At 37.2% G+C, this 16,365-nt stretch overlaps 1 protein-coding gene across 3 annotated transcripts; it reads right to left on the reverse strand.

The window, feature by feature from the left end:
- Positions 1-361: 361 nt before the first annotated feature.
- On the reverse strand, positions 362-11,679 carry spopla (speckle type BTB/POZ protein like a). 3 transcript variants are annotated; one of them, XM_068330145.1, is made up of 12 exons: positions 11,652-11,679; positions 10,244-10,326; positions 7,044-7,161; positions 6,519-6,640; positions 6,099-6,250; positions 5,841-5,968; positions 4,677-4,854; positions 4,159-4,214; positions 3,879-4,001; positions 2,568-2,710; positions 2,406-2,459; positions 362-1,902 (listed from the first exon to the last, which is right to left on the reverse strand). In XM_068330145.1, exons 3-12 carry the CDS (start codon positions 7,119-7,121, stop codon positions 1,758-1,760), a joined length of 1,179 nt encoding a protein of 392 aa, XP_068186246.1. In that variant the 5' UTR covers positions 7,122-7,161; positions 10,244-10,326; positions 11,652-11,679; the 3' UTR covers positions 362-1,757. The 3 variants fall into 3 exon arrangements, with proteins under 3 accessions (XP_068186246.1, XP_068186243.1, XP_068186245.1); XM_068330142.1 differs by having other exon boundaries at positions 11,504-11,669; XM_068330144.1 differs by lacking the exon at positions 11,652-11,679 and adding an exon at positions 10,973-11,491.
- Between the last annotated feature and the right edge of the window lie 4,686 nt (positions 11,680-16,365).

Below are 16,365 nucleotides of genomic sequence, written 5' to 3' on the forward strand. Positions count from 1 at the left end.
ATCCTAAAGCATAGATGCTATCGGGCCTGTTGTGAGGATCTGTGCTGAGAGGGGTGGACGAGGATCAGCGAGCCACAGATGAAGACGTCTGTGGTCCAGTAGGATAGACCGGCCGTGTGTTCTCTTTAATTAGGGCCAAACATTCATACATGAAGCATAAGGAAAGTCTTTGATGTGCTGTAGACCATGTTATGATGGTAAGCCGTTCTAGCTTTTGATTACCACATAGGTGTTGTTTCCAAATAAATCACTGGTGAGATAGAGGGAAAAGTGACCTCAGCCCAGAGTCTGTATTCATTACAATTTAAAAGACAGTGTGTGCATCATTAATTTAAAAAACAAACAAATCCCATCTCATTGATTAACAAAATAAGGGCCAATTCTGACTGCTGGAAAATGGTTTAATGGGTTAATGCAGGCATTCTTGCGGACAACAACTTCATGTTTTTTTCTCCCCAACAAAACAGGCTTCAACATCTCAAACATGACACTGAATGATGAGTAATATCATGTAAAAATGATTCATTGTTTCATTTACAAAATCCTCTGAAGTGTCTGCCACACAACACTACATACAAGACTGACTGGATAAACATGACAACCCCCCCCAGTCAAACACAGAAATAACATTGCCAGTAGAAGTGATGCTCAGCATCCTACAAATATCCAAGCATGTTAGAGGATTTTTTTTTTCTTTTGTACATACTCAATTAATTTAATTTTCCACAAATGTCAGATAACTGCAGAAAAATAAATGGTTAAAAATGAAACTGGTACTTGGACACTTTCTTTGACAATAACATGACCATGCATTAGTCTCTCCACTTTTAGTTGACCACGATATATTGTGAATATATATTTGTAAGTTGGCAATACTAAGGACAGAAATTCTCATAATTTTATCTATAACGGTTCACAGATGTATGATCTGGAATATGTCATTTAAAAAAATGGGAGATTGAGTAAATACTTCAATATACGTCCAATGGTTTAATATATTAGGGCCAAAGTATAGACACTTTTCAGTCTTATATGCATTATACGGATTGACACTGGGTCTTCATAATGGCAGATTACATGGTTCCTCACAAATATGCAATAGACTCTCTTGTACACTGGTCTTCTGAAGATGTTCAACTGTCATTTACATAGAAATGGTGCCATCAATATGGGGCATACACATCTTTTAAAAAGTGTAAAGAACTGACCTTGCACTGAAAGTGTTCATGCTTTTTAATGTCTAGTCACAAAACGGGCTAAACATTACAAATATATAATATTTCCCACTTAGTTAAACCTTTGTTACGTTCCTATAGAACTCCATATCAAAATGACTACACATGAGAACTAGTGCAACCTGGAGGAGGCCTAGTCTTTGTGACAAGGCAGGCACAGAGTAAAATAGACAAAGTACTCTGGAGCAGCTCCAGAGCAATGGCAGATATGTTAAGGCCATTTTCAAAATTAGAGGAAAAAAAACAGTAGCACAGAGCTCGACTTACTGCCCAGGCTGAACAAAATTCAGTTGGCCCAGCAAAGCAAGCAAGCAACATCAATTTTACCATTTTTTTTTCCCAATCCGCTGATGTTCATCATCCACCTGCCAGCCTCCCCACATCCCTGGCCAGAGAGCTCCACTCTTCTTTATTCAAGTGTGTTCAGTTTTGGTGGAAAAAAAGAGTAGTACCCTTGCTAGTCCTTCCTTTGTAAACCCATGCTTCACACCTCCAGTAAAGTCCTGGGGCACAGTCAAGCAGTCAGGACTGTTTTAGACGCTTCCTGGGAAGACCAAAAGGCGGGCACTGTGCTGAAGCCAAGGCACGAAAGGCCTCGGCTACCAAGTGAGGATGGGATTGGATCATTGACTTCCAGCCTGCAGTCTCCATTATATCTGTAGCATGGCTGTAAGCACAGGCAAAATGAAGTTAACACTCAGGCAATAGAATGTGCACATTAAAAATCAATAAACGTAAATGAGATCATAATGACAAAGCTAAGATGGGGAATTTGATTTGTGAGTTGTATGGTAAAGTTTAAAAAGGGCCATTAGTACTTCTGAGCATAGGTGGAAACGACTGCAGGATTAGAAGTCTTCACATGTTGAATGTAAGAAATAAGTTTAACATTTCAAGGTCTACAATGACAACACACTACATCATCTAAAAGAAAATCTTCAAACACAGACCATATCCTTTCTTTTAAGGCTGCAAATATTCCATTTCCAGGGTTTACTCAGGTATGAGTCTATTAATAACATGGATACAAAGATATGGAGCTTCAAACTGAAAAGGCAAATAGTACTCAGTCTGCCTGGGCTAAAACAATGAATTCTAATGCATCTGGTAGAGGAAAGAGATAAGAGCGCGTTATTAATCTTGTGTCACATATATCAGCTAATTACATACTTGCTATTCCAGTTCTTTCCATCTTTACAGCCCAGCTGTCTCAGGACACTGCACCTATGGCAAGGAGATAAAAAGGTAAGCATTCAGGGCTGGTAAACAGAAATGGCAGCAGGAATTTATCACTTCAGTTTTTTTTCCTTTTTTTTTTTTTGCAATACTTGCCTGTTGATAAAATCTATGGCTTGTGCTTTGAGCTGCTCGGCACTGTGCAAGTCTGCTAGGATGAGGGTGTCAGCCACATTCTCTACTGAGAGGCTGTTGCACAAGGCCTCTTCACACATGACCTTTAAACGCTCAAGAGCATACTGGGGGTGGGGAGTGGGGTGGAAGGGATGAGCGGGAAAACAAAACAAAAAAAAAAAGAAGTGGTTACACCCGTGATTCACTGTGGCTCTCATGATTTGAGGTTTCGTCTCAACTACTCCAAATACATTTTAAAAAAAGGTGCAGATGGAATCAGTTAATAACATTTGATAAATACGACTTTACTGGGAACTGAGAAAAAACCTCAATCAAAAAATATCCAAACAACAGCAGGCATCTGGAAAAGAAGCGTCAACGCCAAACACAGATATTACCCAAATGCAATGCATACTGTGGGATTCAATGGGGTAACACATTACAGTCCATCTTGATAAAAATTGCTTTACACATATGTAGCTGAATTTATTATAAAATGCAACATGATATGAGCTACAATATGTCAGCATAGTGACAAATGGAATCCAATCCAATCATGGGATTGAACAAAAACACTTTTCTCTCAACCATATGTGATAGACAAAAGTGTATCAATATATAAAAGGAATTGAATCACATTACAATAATACGATGATTATATACCATAATAGACATTAAATTACTGACATGCTTCAATAAGTAACTGCATTTCTAATATGTACTTGATTAATGCTGAATTAGAGGTTTCACAAACACACACTGATATGTGTTGGACAGCTGCTGCACTAGATTCACTCTTACTGTTTTGCAGAGATAGCAGCGTGATGACTGCTGCTAAAAATGTAAAATAAATGTCAAATAAATGTAAAATTGTAGTGAAAATTTGAGATAAAACCTAAAAATTCAACTTAATTATGCTAATAAATTACTGATAGGTCTACAAGGGTCTGCTGGTATTGCAAATTGTGCAGTGAGCTATAGATAGCCCATGTAGAAAAAGGGGTTTGTGCAAACAATTTCACTTTCTTAAATGACCTAGATTGACCAAGCAGTGTATTTCGATCAAGGATAGTGACAGATTAAATATTGTGATGTTGTCATCATGCAACTGACTAGTTAAAAAGATCCACTTAGTTCATATTTGATGACACCTGTTGTATCCCAAGGTAATTTCAAGGGAACCACATCTGTAGAGTTCAAACAAATTCAGGACTTTCTCCTGTCATTTGACATAAAAACTGAAAATCACAGCGGTAGAGGTTAAATCTTTGCTTCTATTATTTCAGGAATTACTTTGTCTGCAGCTGCCAGCAAATTGTCTGCCATCTTCTCCAGGTTTGGTGCTTTTCCTGTATATATGAAGCCCATCATTTCCTTAAAGACATCTGGCTCTACATCACTGATGTCAACGCGGTTCTGGAAGAGAAAGCGAAGTTTTGGTTAAACTTATTGGAAAACACTTTTGACGGAAGACTCATTACAACACCATTCAGGAGGGCTATACAGAAATGTACTGCATATGTGAAAGTACAGCAGGATTTAATTATCCAAGAATGGCATGTGGCATTCTTACCTTCTTACTTTCCTCCATTTCATGTTCAAACATAGCATTAAAAACCGGCGACCTTGCTGTTGAGGAAAAGAATATAACATTTACAATTACAAGTCTAGATAGTCTAGCAAACCAATAGCAATTCGGCTTGTGACAAATATGCTCTTCATTTAAAAGCATGAGGCAAGTTTTTCTTACAAATGACAAAAAGGTACAAAACATCAGTATTGAACTAAACTCTAAAATCTGTAAAGCTGCTACTTTGTCAGCATTTCTCCTCGACCAGCAGAGCACCATTTCTAATGGACACAATCTGAAAGAGGATCCTAAAGTCTTCTGGGTCAAAAGGGGCCAGGCAGGGGTGGTCGGCTGGATTAGCACCTACAGCAAAACTAAGCCACTATAAATTTAACCAGCAACAAAAACCTTCAAGAGTGTTTTAGGGTTCTTATGGCTCTCCATGAGAGGTAAATAGCAGTAAAGAGCCATTGAGACGATTAGCTCTTTACTACAGTTATGGGTGACGTGAAAAGTCTTACCTGCAAGGATGGATTTATGGGCTTTAAACTCCTGTCCTCTGACATAGAGGCTGCAGTCTGTGAAACGGGAACACTCCCACAGGTTCCCCAGGTCGTCAGAAAGCTGACACTCTGGTACCTTTAGCATGTTCATGTTCGACTGGCCAGAAATATTAACGGAGTCCTGGACAACGCTTACCTGAACATGATAAACAACACACAGAAAACATGTTAGAACTAATTGAAAGGCTAACAATCCTTGAAAAAAAATTAAAAATGTAAAAAAAATTTTAAAAAAATCCAACAGCAAATGTATCGCATTGATTTGAATAAAAGTTTAATATATGATGTTCTCCATTTAAAGTTGATTTTTGAGACTGAGGGAACTTACAACTAGAAAGAATCTTGCTTGCAAAAGCAAAATAACATGAAAGCCAAGTTAATTAACTTTGCTGAAGCATCTAATTGATGACAAAAGGCACTTAATCTTAAATTTATCACAATGCAAATTTCTCCGAAATTACTGAATCCGTTTGGAGCTGTTGTCTGGAAGAGCGTCTGTTCCTGGCAGTATTCAAGCAGCTGCATTCAAATAAAAATTCACTGACACTTTATTTAACTCGTCCCATTGAAAGAACCTTTCAGAAGACGTTTATTCTTCTCGACACATTTAATAGAATTACTTCCAAAAAAGCAGGCATCATTGTAAATGATTTGAGATGGAGGAAGCATTCCACTTTCTTAGACGTTAATGTCATTTGAAGCAAATGTCAACAGCATGTTTGTAGTTAAATGGCACTAGAGCTTAAAGTGGCTCTGACAAGAATCAAACTGTTGCCAAGATTCTAAGAAACAACAATGGACAACAGAAGCTGAACATTAACACTTTCAATATGTCTTTCTTAAGTGCAACATTGTCTCTACAAAGCAACTGTGAAATTTAATTTAATTCTCTCCAGAACTTAGAAATGTGGACAACCCACACGCTCCACCAAACATGTTCTGTACATTTGGACATAGGTATTTTAGTATCTCACACCAACTTTGACAGTCATTACAAGCAGAAATGAAGAAAAATGTGTAGCTGTGTGTTACAATGTGCACAAAAAAAAAATGGAAGCATTCATCAAACAGCACAAGACTGGAACTCCTGAATCGAAGGATAAAGAAGAAAACAGTGCTTACCTCACAGAACAGGGTGAGTTTGTCATCTGGTAAGAGTCCATTGGCTTCATCAAGGAGAAAATCTCTCCGTATAAATTTTTTGAAGCCCCAGTCTTTACCTTGGACAAATCTATATGCTCTTTGGCTTTCTGCAGCAACAATAAAACAATGACAAGTTCTGGTGTCGCCTTTTCTTTTGCAAGTTAGAAAACAAACAAAAGCAAAGGTACACAAGGGAAACCATGATACAGCATAACTGGATGTGTTGTTCATACTCACCCATTGCTTTCGTTTCCTCTCTTTTAGCGTTCAACAAAGAAAACTTGAACTTTGCTCTGACTTCACTTTTTGGACAACTAACCAGGAGTAAATACAATGACAGATAATCTTTGCTTTCATCATCAAGTCCCTTTGGATTGACTCGCAGACACCTAACAAAAGAATAGACAATAGCACATCAGTAACATTATAAAGCAATCAGTCATAACTCTATTTGTCAAAACGTAGAAATACAAGGAGTCTGGAGGAGTAAGTCTCCTCTGATTTGAATGTTTTTAATTATTTTGTTACTGAAAAGGTCCAAATCAATAACATCTTTGTTTTTTCATGATGTGACAAACTAAAATTAATTTTCCAAAACTCTGAGGGATAACAATCAAATAAATGAACTGCACTCAAAAGCCCAACTTGAGTACAAACCATTTCATCTTGTCGTTTGGACCAGAAGAGAATGTTGAGCTTTTCAACACCTCTCCCATTTCTTCTCTGCAAAAACTGAAGTTGTTAATGGTCCACATGTAGGAAAACTTCACAACTTTAACCTTGGAATCAGAAGAAACATGTGTCATCATCACTCTAAAGCTCTTTTAGTTTTGATTGTATTAAAAAAAGTAAAGGAAATGCTGTCGCTGCGTGACAACTCGACTTCCTCATATTACAAAAAGATCAATACCAATTCTGTCGACATTCTGACCACCAGCACTTTGACAAGTCAGAAAAAAAAAACACGTTTCAAAATTAAATTAATGGTGGATGAGCTGCACTTGGCTGCTTTTTAGTTACATGTTGACATATATGAATTATGTAGTGAAAATGAAATACAGTATGCTGTATATACTCAGAGTCTAGTAGGATTTACAGAGAGACATGACAGCATCTGAAGCTAGCTAAGAAACGTTAAGCTCAACAGATTCTATTACTCATTAAAAGTAGTTATGCCCGTACCTGTGTATAACACCAGCTCTCTGCCACAGGTCCACTTGACATCTCCCCAGGGGGAGGAGGGGTGGGAACCCGTGACATCACCAGCTTCGAGATACCACTCGATCTCACCCTTAAAGCACTAATTAGAGGAAGACAGTTTACAGTGTGAATAACAGTTATGAAATCTTTTTATTCCAACGACTTATGACTGTGACAATTGTAACAAAGGTGCAATGGGGACCCACTTTAACACCACTGTGCCAACAGCAGAGATAGTAACTGTTAAACTGACATCTGTGTCAACGCGCAAGCTGGTTAGGTGACAGAACAAGACGCTTTGACGACATGTTTGGTGCACAACTGTGAAACTTCAAACTGGCAGCTAGTCGCAGTGACCTGCTGCAGTAAGACAGATTGTACAAATCAATTTGATATTCTATTCAATTTTGAATGCTCATCAAAAGTAATCCATCTAGAGTGAGCCCGAAACCCTTTCTTGAGGTGAAGGTGACAACATAGTATGATAATACTCATAAGAAGAAAATAGATAATTACATTAATTGCTCATAAAAAGGGCTATGGAATTTCTTCAATCTGGTCAGTTCTAGAGTTCTAGAAAGATACATTTCTATCTTATCATTAGACAAAGCAGACATTAGACTCTGTCTACTTTGGTACACAAAAACAGTGTGTAGTATACTCAGGAAATTTCAGATACTACAGCTAATATCTTAATTCACCCTGAATAATGTAGTAGCTAAAACAGTACTACATGTTTATGATTATGGGGGGAACTGTCTCTTTAAGTATGATTTTACTGAATGCATTAAGATGCTCTGTTTTACTTAATTCTCAATTTGTGTAATCATGTCCTCAGTCACAAAATGTGAGTCTCTTTAACCATTATGTTTGAGAAGGGGGGGGTGGGGGTGGTTGCAAGTTGCCTGCCCTCCTGTTATGGTGACCGGTGAACTGATTTACAGTGGTGCTTAGTCACCCAGAAATGTTTAGTCATTTCCAGAGAAGACGATTGCCAGGGATTATGGGCAGATAATGGACATTACGGCAAATGTGACCAATTGCATATTGTCTTTAGTCAAACGACAGCCATCTTTCACATTACATTCACATTACAATAAAATTCCCTTCCCCTTAAGAAGCACAAATGTCAAAACAACAGCATACCAAAGCCAAGACAAAGAAACATGTGCTGTAGTTGAATAACTTTTACAAATGTTTTCCATTCCCTCCTCACCTTAGACATCCTCTTTCAGTGCATCAGCACATTTCGTTTACTCTCTCAAAGCTCCTATTAAAGCCTTTTTAAAACACTGTTCCTCCTCTTATTAATCTATCTCCAAAAAAAACAATTTCTTTGTGTCAACTTCCAAGACTATCTTAAAATGATGTCTTACTTACTATAGAGAAACTTAACATACTACCTACAAACACATAAAAAGACATGAGGGCAAAGGAGGAATGATGATAAAGTACTATAACCATGTCTACCCTCTGGAGTCAACTTTCTTTTTGAGTGTCCCACTGTGTTTTATTTATTTATATATATTACATCCCACAATCCCTGGTTCTCTGAGTATAACTGCTGTACACAAATGTGACACATGTTCATTGCCACATATCTAGACTTATTTGGACACACCTTCACATTCAAATGTTTCTTTATTTTTTTTACTTTCAACATTGCAGGCTCATCCTGAAGACTTCCAAAAATATGAAAAAAGATGTTGGGAATCATTTAGTAAATACATTGCGAAAAATTATAAATATCTTTTGCATTTTAAATTCAATAAAGAAGCTACCCTTTGCTTTGATGACAGCTTCTGCAAATTTTTTGCCTTCAATGAGTTTCATGAGGCAGTCACCTGAAACGGTTTCCGCTTCACAGGTGTTACTTGTCAAGGTTCATTTGGGGATTTTCTTGCCTTTTTTAATGGGGTTAGGAACATCAGTTGTGTTGTAGAAGTCAAGTTGATTAAACAGTTGACAGTCCTGTTAGAATGCATATTATGGCAAGAACCTATCAGCGAAGTGAAATGACAATCTATCATCACTTTAAGAACTGAAGGTTAGTCACTCTGGTTAAACTTTGAATGTACACCCCAGTGCCATTTCAAGAACAATAAAACGCTACAACACAAGGACCGCTTCAGGAACGGAAGACCAAGGGTCACCTCTGCTCCGAGTCACCAGCCTCAGCAATTATAAGTTAACAGCGCCTCAGATTAGTCCAGATAAATGCCACACAGAGTTCTATTAGCAGACACATCTGTACTTCAACTGTTCAGAGGAGACTGTGCAAATCAGGCCTTAATGTTCCAACCGCTGATAAGAAACCACAACTAAGGAAAACCAACAAGCAGAAGAGATTTATTTGGGCCAAGAAACACAAGGAATGGACATTAGACCAGTGGAAATCTGCACTTCAGTCTGATAAGTCCATGTTTGACATTTTCGGTTCCACTCACCATGTCTTTTCATGACACAGAGGTGACTGGATGTTCTCTGAATTCATGTTTTCCACCATGAAGCATGGAAAAAGACATGTTATGATGTGGGGTGGGGGGCTTTGCTGGTGACACTGTTGGGGATTTATTTAAATTTGAAGGCACGCAGAACCAACATGGCTACCACAGCATCCTGCAGCCACATGCCATCCCATCCGGGTGGCGTTTATTTGGACCATTTCAAGTGGCTACACAATGAAACTCATGGAGAGCATGCCAAGGGAGTGCAAAGCAGTAATCAAAGGGTGGCTATTTTGAAAAATCTAAAATGTTATTTCTGGATTGTTGTTTTTTTTGTTTGCTGTGTTGATTCATTCTGTTTTGATGCCTTCAGTGAGGATCTACAATATAAATAGCCATCAAAATAAAGAAAGCTATGAGAAGTTTTGTCCAAACTTTTGGATGGTAGTCTATATTCATTCTCTTTGTTCTTTCCTTTCCCAAAGGTCTTATTAAAGGTTAAAAAAAACTGAAATAAGTTTGACTATAAATAGACATTTAGTGTTGTTGCTTATAAACCTCATGAAGCAATACAAGATAAACCTAACTTGAGAATACAGATATTTGATTACAGTGAAAAGTACAGGACAGTTTGTACAGTGCACTGCCACAAGTGAACCATCGTCAGCAATAAAAGTTAAAGAAATTTGAATCATGCAACATCAGCAAATACATTCAAACCTCAAACCACATCACCTCTGTAATGGTTGAAATATACACAGATGCAGTTTTTCTAAGTTATCACTGGATCCTTCATGGCCCAATCTTCATGTTCCATTCTAAGAAGAAGAAAAAAAAGGACATAATCAGCCTATCAGAAGTGAAATCAGCCACCAAAACTGAGGCATCTGGCATTAATGATCCTGCTCGCACATCATACATGTAAAATCTCTCTAAGAGATACAATTTCAACTCACCACTATTGATTAAGTGACATTGCAAATGTTAATATTTGAAACTAGTCAGGAATGCCACGTTTTTGAAAATAGAGGGCAATTGTTAGCATCAAAATACTGTAACAGATTGTTAGCCCGCATTGGTAGTGTAGGCCTGAAACACCTCGCTATGTAAAATGTTGACACAATCGGGATTTCTTTTTCATAGACCGATGCTGTTTAGTGACTACTCGACTTTTCGATCGTTACACTTGCCAACTCAAGATTCACCTGCAACTTTGTTTGGCTAACTCATTAGCTTAAGTCATGCTATCTCGCCTTAAACAACAGATGCCGCCCGAGGAGGCAGCAAGTTTACCTTAGTTGAAAACCAAACAGATCTCATCTTCACTGAGCGATAGATCTCAGTTTAGACTGTATGCTACTTGAAATGTAAACGGATGTGACTAACCTTAATGATAAAAATTGTGATCAAATGCAACAGCTCAATGCTAGCGTAATATCATTCCAGAATAAATTTCCAACACACCAGTATCTCTTCACGAATCACTCCACCTGACTTTTCTTCCTTTCAAAGTTCAGCTTTGATACTCCAACAATTATTTATTTAAAAGAAAACAAAAACACGCGAATCGGTCAATTCTGTGTGACATACGCATTTAGCTAACTCCAGCTAACATTAATATTTTCACTAGCCAGATTAATTCCACATTAGCCTTAGATGCAGTTAACATCGATCAGCTAGCTAAACACAGAACATGTTAACACGTCTGTCTATAAGCTGACTTTACAACAGTTTGCCATATTCCTACCTATCATAAAACTAACTAAGCGTAGCGCATGCTAAATTAGTAATATGCTGTTTATACCCCACAATAACCGGTATTAAACAAAGGGCCTTCGCTGATATCGGTGACAGGATGCTAACCAAGCTAAAACTCTCACGTTTAGATACAACCCGCTTGTTGGAAAACAACGGCGGCTAACTAGCCTGCTAGCCAAAGCTAATCTCTGCTATATCTGCTCACAAAAAGTTTAAAAAGACACAGTGACGGCGTACCTTTCGATTTCATACTTCAATATATCACGAACAACGCATTTAGCTTTGTGTCACTGTGACCCCTTGCACCATCCGATACTTAAAGTAATTTTTTCACTCAGTCTCTTCACAAGGTTTCTTTGTCTAATTTATATCTGTGCTAGCTTACATCTGTCTAGCTGTCTGGTAGCTTCCCTGGATGGAAATTATATCTATTGCGCATGTGCGAAAATTGGACAGCATCCCGATCTACTTCATGCAATGAACTGATCCAAACCATATAATAAAAATTATAATAACAATTACAAAAAGAAATAAAGTAAAATTAACGGGATGAGTTAAAGTTCTCTTTTCAATTCATTCTGACTTTATAGATAACATGATCGCGCGTACTTTACAGCCAAATATCATCCTATAATAAATGTATTTCATTAAATTATTCCACAAACTTCTGCAGATTTTTCAGGATGAATACAAGTTACCTTTTTACAAACCCCTCGCTTCCTTAGAGGACCACTTGAAATCAGAGTCTGCATAAAGAAAATCAAAGCGTTTGAGGATAGACTGATTGTGATGAAACTGGGGTTAACACTAGAACTCCCAAGGCAGTCATTTTGACTGCTTTCAAAAATTTGAAATGTCATAATTTTGTTTTAAATAAACATATGTACCAATAGGACCCTGACTTTTCCTAAATGTGTGTATATTTCATTCTAACATTGTTTGATCATTAAAATTTCAAAACACAAGAGAGATCTGAGTGTTTCTATCTAGAACTCCCATAGGCAGTCATTTTGACTGATTGTACATTATTTGTATAGAATTTAGATTATCATTAAAATATTAATTGTGAATATTGTCCACCAAATAATGATTTAAAAAAACCCAAAACAAAGTCTATACATTAATTTGCTTTTGGTTTTGGTACTAGAAAGGCAGCAGCAAAATGTCACATTCTGTTGCCTACATCCAACATCTTTAATATCAAAGTCATAGTACTCTGACTCATCTTAAAGTAGAAGGGATTAATAATAAGATAGAGAAATACAGGGATGCTTATGAGAAATTTAAAGCTGTTAAATATAAGGGCAAGGAATAAAGTCTTACTGAGTGTGTCCACAGAAAATACAGCCCAACTGTTCAAGAACAGGAGGACTAATTAATGATAATCAAATAGCACTCATCTGCTATTGCATTATTTATATTCAGAAGTTTTGGAGGACAGCATGAATGCATAATGGTAAAATTATTAAACATTTACTTTATTTCCAATCAGTCACATTTCCATTCTGTCTTTCTTTAGCTTCAAATGGAGCAGTACTGAACAACTGTCTTTTGTTTCATATGTTCATAACCATCTCCATGAGTACCTCCTTACACAATGGCTCTGACAGCCCCCCACCTCCAATCTACAATAGCGATCTAATTAAGAGGATCTCAAAATACTGTACTCTTGATATTGTTCCTGACAAGCACTGGATACGGGTGCTAATGAAGACTGATCCTACGAACAAGAAGAAAAAAGGGTGCACTGAGATGATGACCCCCAGTGGCCTCATCAGAACAAAGCCATATATATGAGAAGAATCGAGTCTCACGTTAGTCAAACTTTTTTGGGGCCTTGGAAGGAAAGTCATAATACTGAACAAAGGAGGTGGCAGAAAATTCCAAAGAGTTTAATTTTATCTAAATTGATTACATCTAAGTAATAAAGCATATGTTAATATCCAAATGCTTGCTGAATGGATATGAAAAATAGAAATTAGTTGACCAGTTTATCAGAAATTATTCATTGAATTGATTTCAGTGTAGACAAGGAAATAATTCATCATACAATATGGATGTATAGTAGCCTTTGGAGTTTGAGGAGAGACTTAAATGACAAAATACAATAGTCACTGATGATTTTTCAGACATGCAGAGATCTTGTGAATACCCATCCCATTTTATTTTTTAAAATAGAAACACCAGAGTACAAAATTGTCCCTGAAATGCTTCAAAATGAATATATATTTTTTGTATAAATATAATCCTGAAACTTGGTGAATGCAATCCCAACTACATGAAATTCCAAAAAGTCTGGATGTAGTTAAAATGATCTATGGCAGCACCTTGAACCCCCCTGCTGAATCAATCACTTGACAAGGAATACAGGGACCATTTAATAGGAACATATGCAAAGAGGGGTATTGGGTCTTTTTCTTTAACATAGAAGAACAATTTCAATTCTGCATCACCTAATGTTTCCTTTACTTCGGTTCAGTAAGCTTCAGAATTTTGTTTGGAGCACACTGTTTTAAATAAAAGTATTGCCTGTATTAACAAGACTGAATTATATCTGACATTTTATTTCTGACATTTGTTTTCATAAGAATCTAGAAGATGCTTTAGGGTTCAGCATTATCATCAGAGAGATGACGATTCTCTCATGATTTCAGTGACATTTTATCACGCAGTACTGGGGTGTTGTTGTTTTTTTCTTTGAATTCTAGACATGGTAGATATTTTTATGCTTACCATGACAGTGCATGATGATTTCCATAGCATTGCTTATATATTAAAAAAAAATTGCAGTGCCCCATGGTATTCCAGTTATTACTTCATGACAATCACACAATCTTAATGCACAACAAAGAACCAAAGGAGCACTGTTTTGAAAGCCATGCTTGCAGGAAGGCTGTAGCCATGGATTCAACATCATCCGATATGGAATCCTCTGGGTTGTCACCCCAATGGTCATTTGCTAAACCCACTATTGAAAGATTACATTCCTCAGAATAGGCAAGCATTTGTTTAACATTTTCATGTACATTTTGAATACAGGCACAATAGTAGGATGCATCCCCAAAATAAACAAACAAATAACCCTGATTTGCATTAGTATCATTTTCACGCGCTGGTAGTCAGTCAAACAAAGAAGTGGTCATGATTCTGATTAAGTACATGTACAATTAGCTTGATCCACAGTAATTATTTTCTTCACCCACCATACTGGCGTGGGACTCTTGAGCTGTTTTCACATTTTGCACAATGTCAAACTGATGATTACCATGCATTGAAGGTTCGTCTTTAGACATTACATCCAGACCTTCAATAACAACATGTTGAGCTTTAAAAAAGGAAAATAAAGAAGAAAAAATTAAATGAGAATTGGTAAAAAAGTCACTTGTATTCATGCAACATAGGAAATTCATTCTTGCTGAACACCACTGTTGGTCTGCATTTGAATTTTGTTAAAATGATTGAAAAACTTAAATTTATAGCACGATACCAATCTCAGTGCCCATTATTCAGACTGTACAGCTCTTCTGAGCCTGGGAACTAGGGATGAGCCCAGACTCAGCCTATCTGTATTTGTATCTGTTCAACCATCTAAATTATCTGTATCTGTCCTTAGAATGGGCGAGTATTAAACAGGAAGTGGGTGTGGTTTGACTGGAAATGGGTGGGGCTTAAATCAGTACATTATTTTAAGTCTGAAATGTATATAGATTGATCAGAAGTTGCTATATTCATTGTTTACTTCAAAACTATTTACAAAACAGCCTCGAAATTGAGATTCAAATCAAAGTTTCTGATCCCTACAGATGTGCATCTATATGGAGAGGCGGGCACTGTGTGTGACTGGCCAATCACAGAGCGTGAAGACAATCAGCTCTGAGAATTTTCCTTCAGTTATGCCAGCTGGGATAGGCTCCAGCTCCCCGTGACCCGCACAAGTGGATGAAGCAGTCAGGAAAATGAATGAATGAATGAATGAATGAATGAATGAATGAATGAATGAATGAATGAATGAATGAATGAGCACCAGTACCGGCGAGTTTTACTTGCATCTTGCTCATACTCGTCAAAAATATTATCTGTACCGGATACTCGTCTGAAACGAGTACCCGGCTCAACCCCACTGGACACTAAACCCAGACATCTCCACCTGCAAGTATTCACTGAATAAACTGCTTTTCCTCTTATGAGAGACCTGCCCTCTAATGAAAATAAATCTTGTCTCTGTCGGTAATCTCACACGAAACCTGAACTTTGTGAAACAAACCAATTGCTTCCTGTTATTTCTCTCTCACGATATGCAGTTACATTTTAAGTTACTGATGGTCTTAATGACAGCTTTAGGGAAAATATAACTGAAAATAAACTATGAGGGGAGAAAATGATTTTAGAGAGAATATAATTTTACAGAATAATAAAAGAATGAAAGTTTCACTCCCCCCTTTTTTTAATTAAACTCTTTTCATCTTTCCTTACCAGCAATCCTTGAACCTGTTCAGGATTTTGACAGGGCTGACTATGTACTGTACTATGAAGCAGATGCTTTGTTGCTAAAATGTCCATTGACAATTATTGCTGTTCTTCATAGATCATTTCCTACTGAGCAGTGAGAGGCATTGTTCACTGGCTGCATGTTATTAATAGTGACACATGGTGAGGAAATGAGGGACTTTTTAACCCAAATGCACCATTTTTATTCTAATTTGATTATCAAATGATCTATGCCATTCTTGAAAAAACTGATTAAAAACTATATTACAGCTATTGTTTCTTATAGATTTCAGGTACATTACAGTAGTTCAAATTTTAATTGCTTAAAGAGAGCATGTGAGTCCATGATTGCCTATATGGCTTTAATCACACCCATATAGACTGAGTTGCTACAAATTTTTCCCTCCCAGTATAGTTCATATACTGTAGTATTTGGAAGACACAATGTTTTCTGTGTTAGCTCTGTGTGTCAGGAATTGCAGTTGCTCCTTCTCCATCTCCCCTCGTCTATGTCACACCCAGGTCCCACCTACTTGGATGTGGCCACTCCTGGCAGCAGAGCAGCACACCTATCTTCCATTTTCCAAACCCTAGACTTTCATGAGGACCAG

Source organism: Antennarius striatus, chromosome 12 (genome assembly GCF_040054535.1).
Source record: "Antennarius striatus isolate MH-2024 chromosome 12, ASM4005453v1, whole genome shotgun sequence".
NCBI classification, from domain to species: Eukaryota; Metazoa; Chordata; class Actinopteri; order Lophiiformes; family Antennariidae; genus Antennarius; species Antennarius striatus.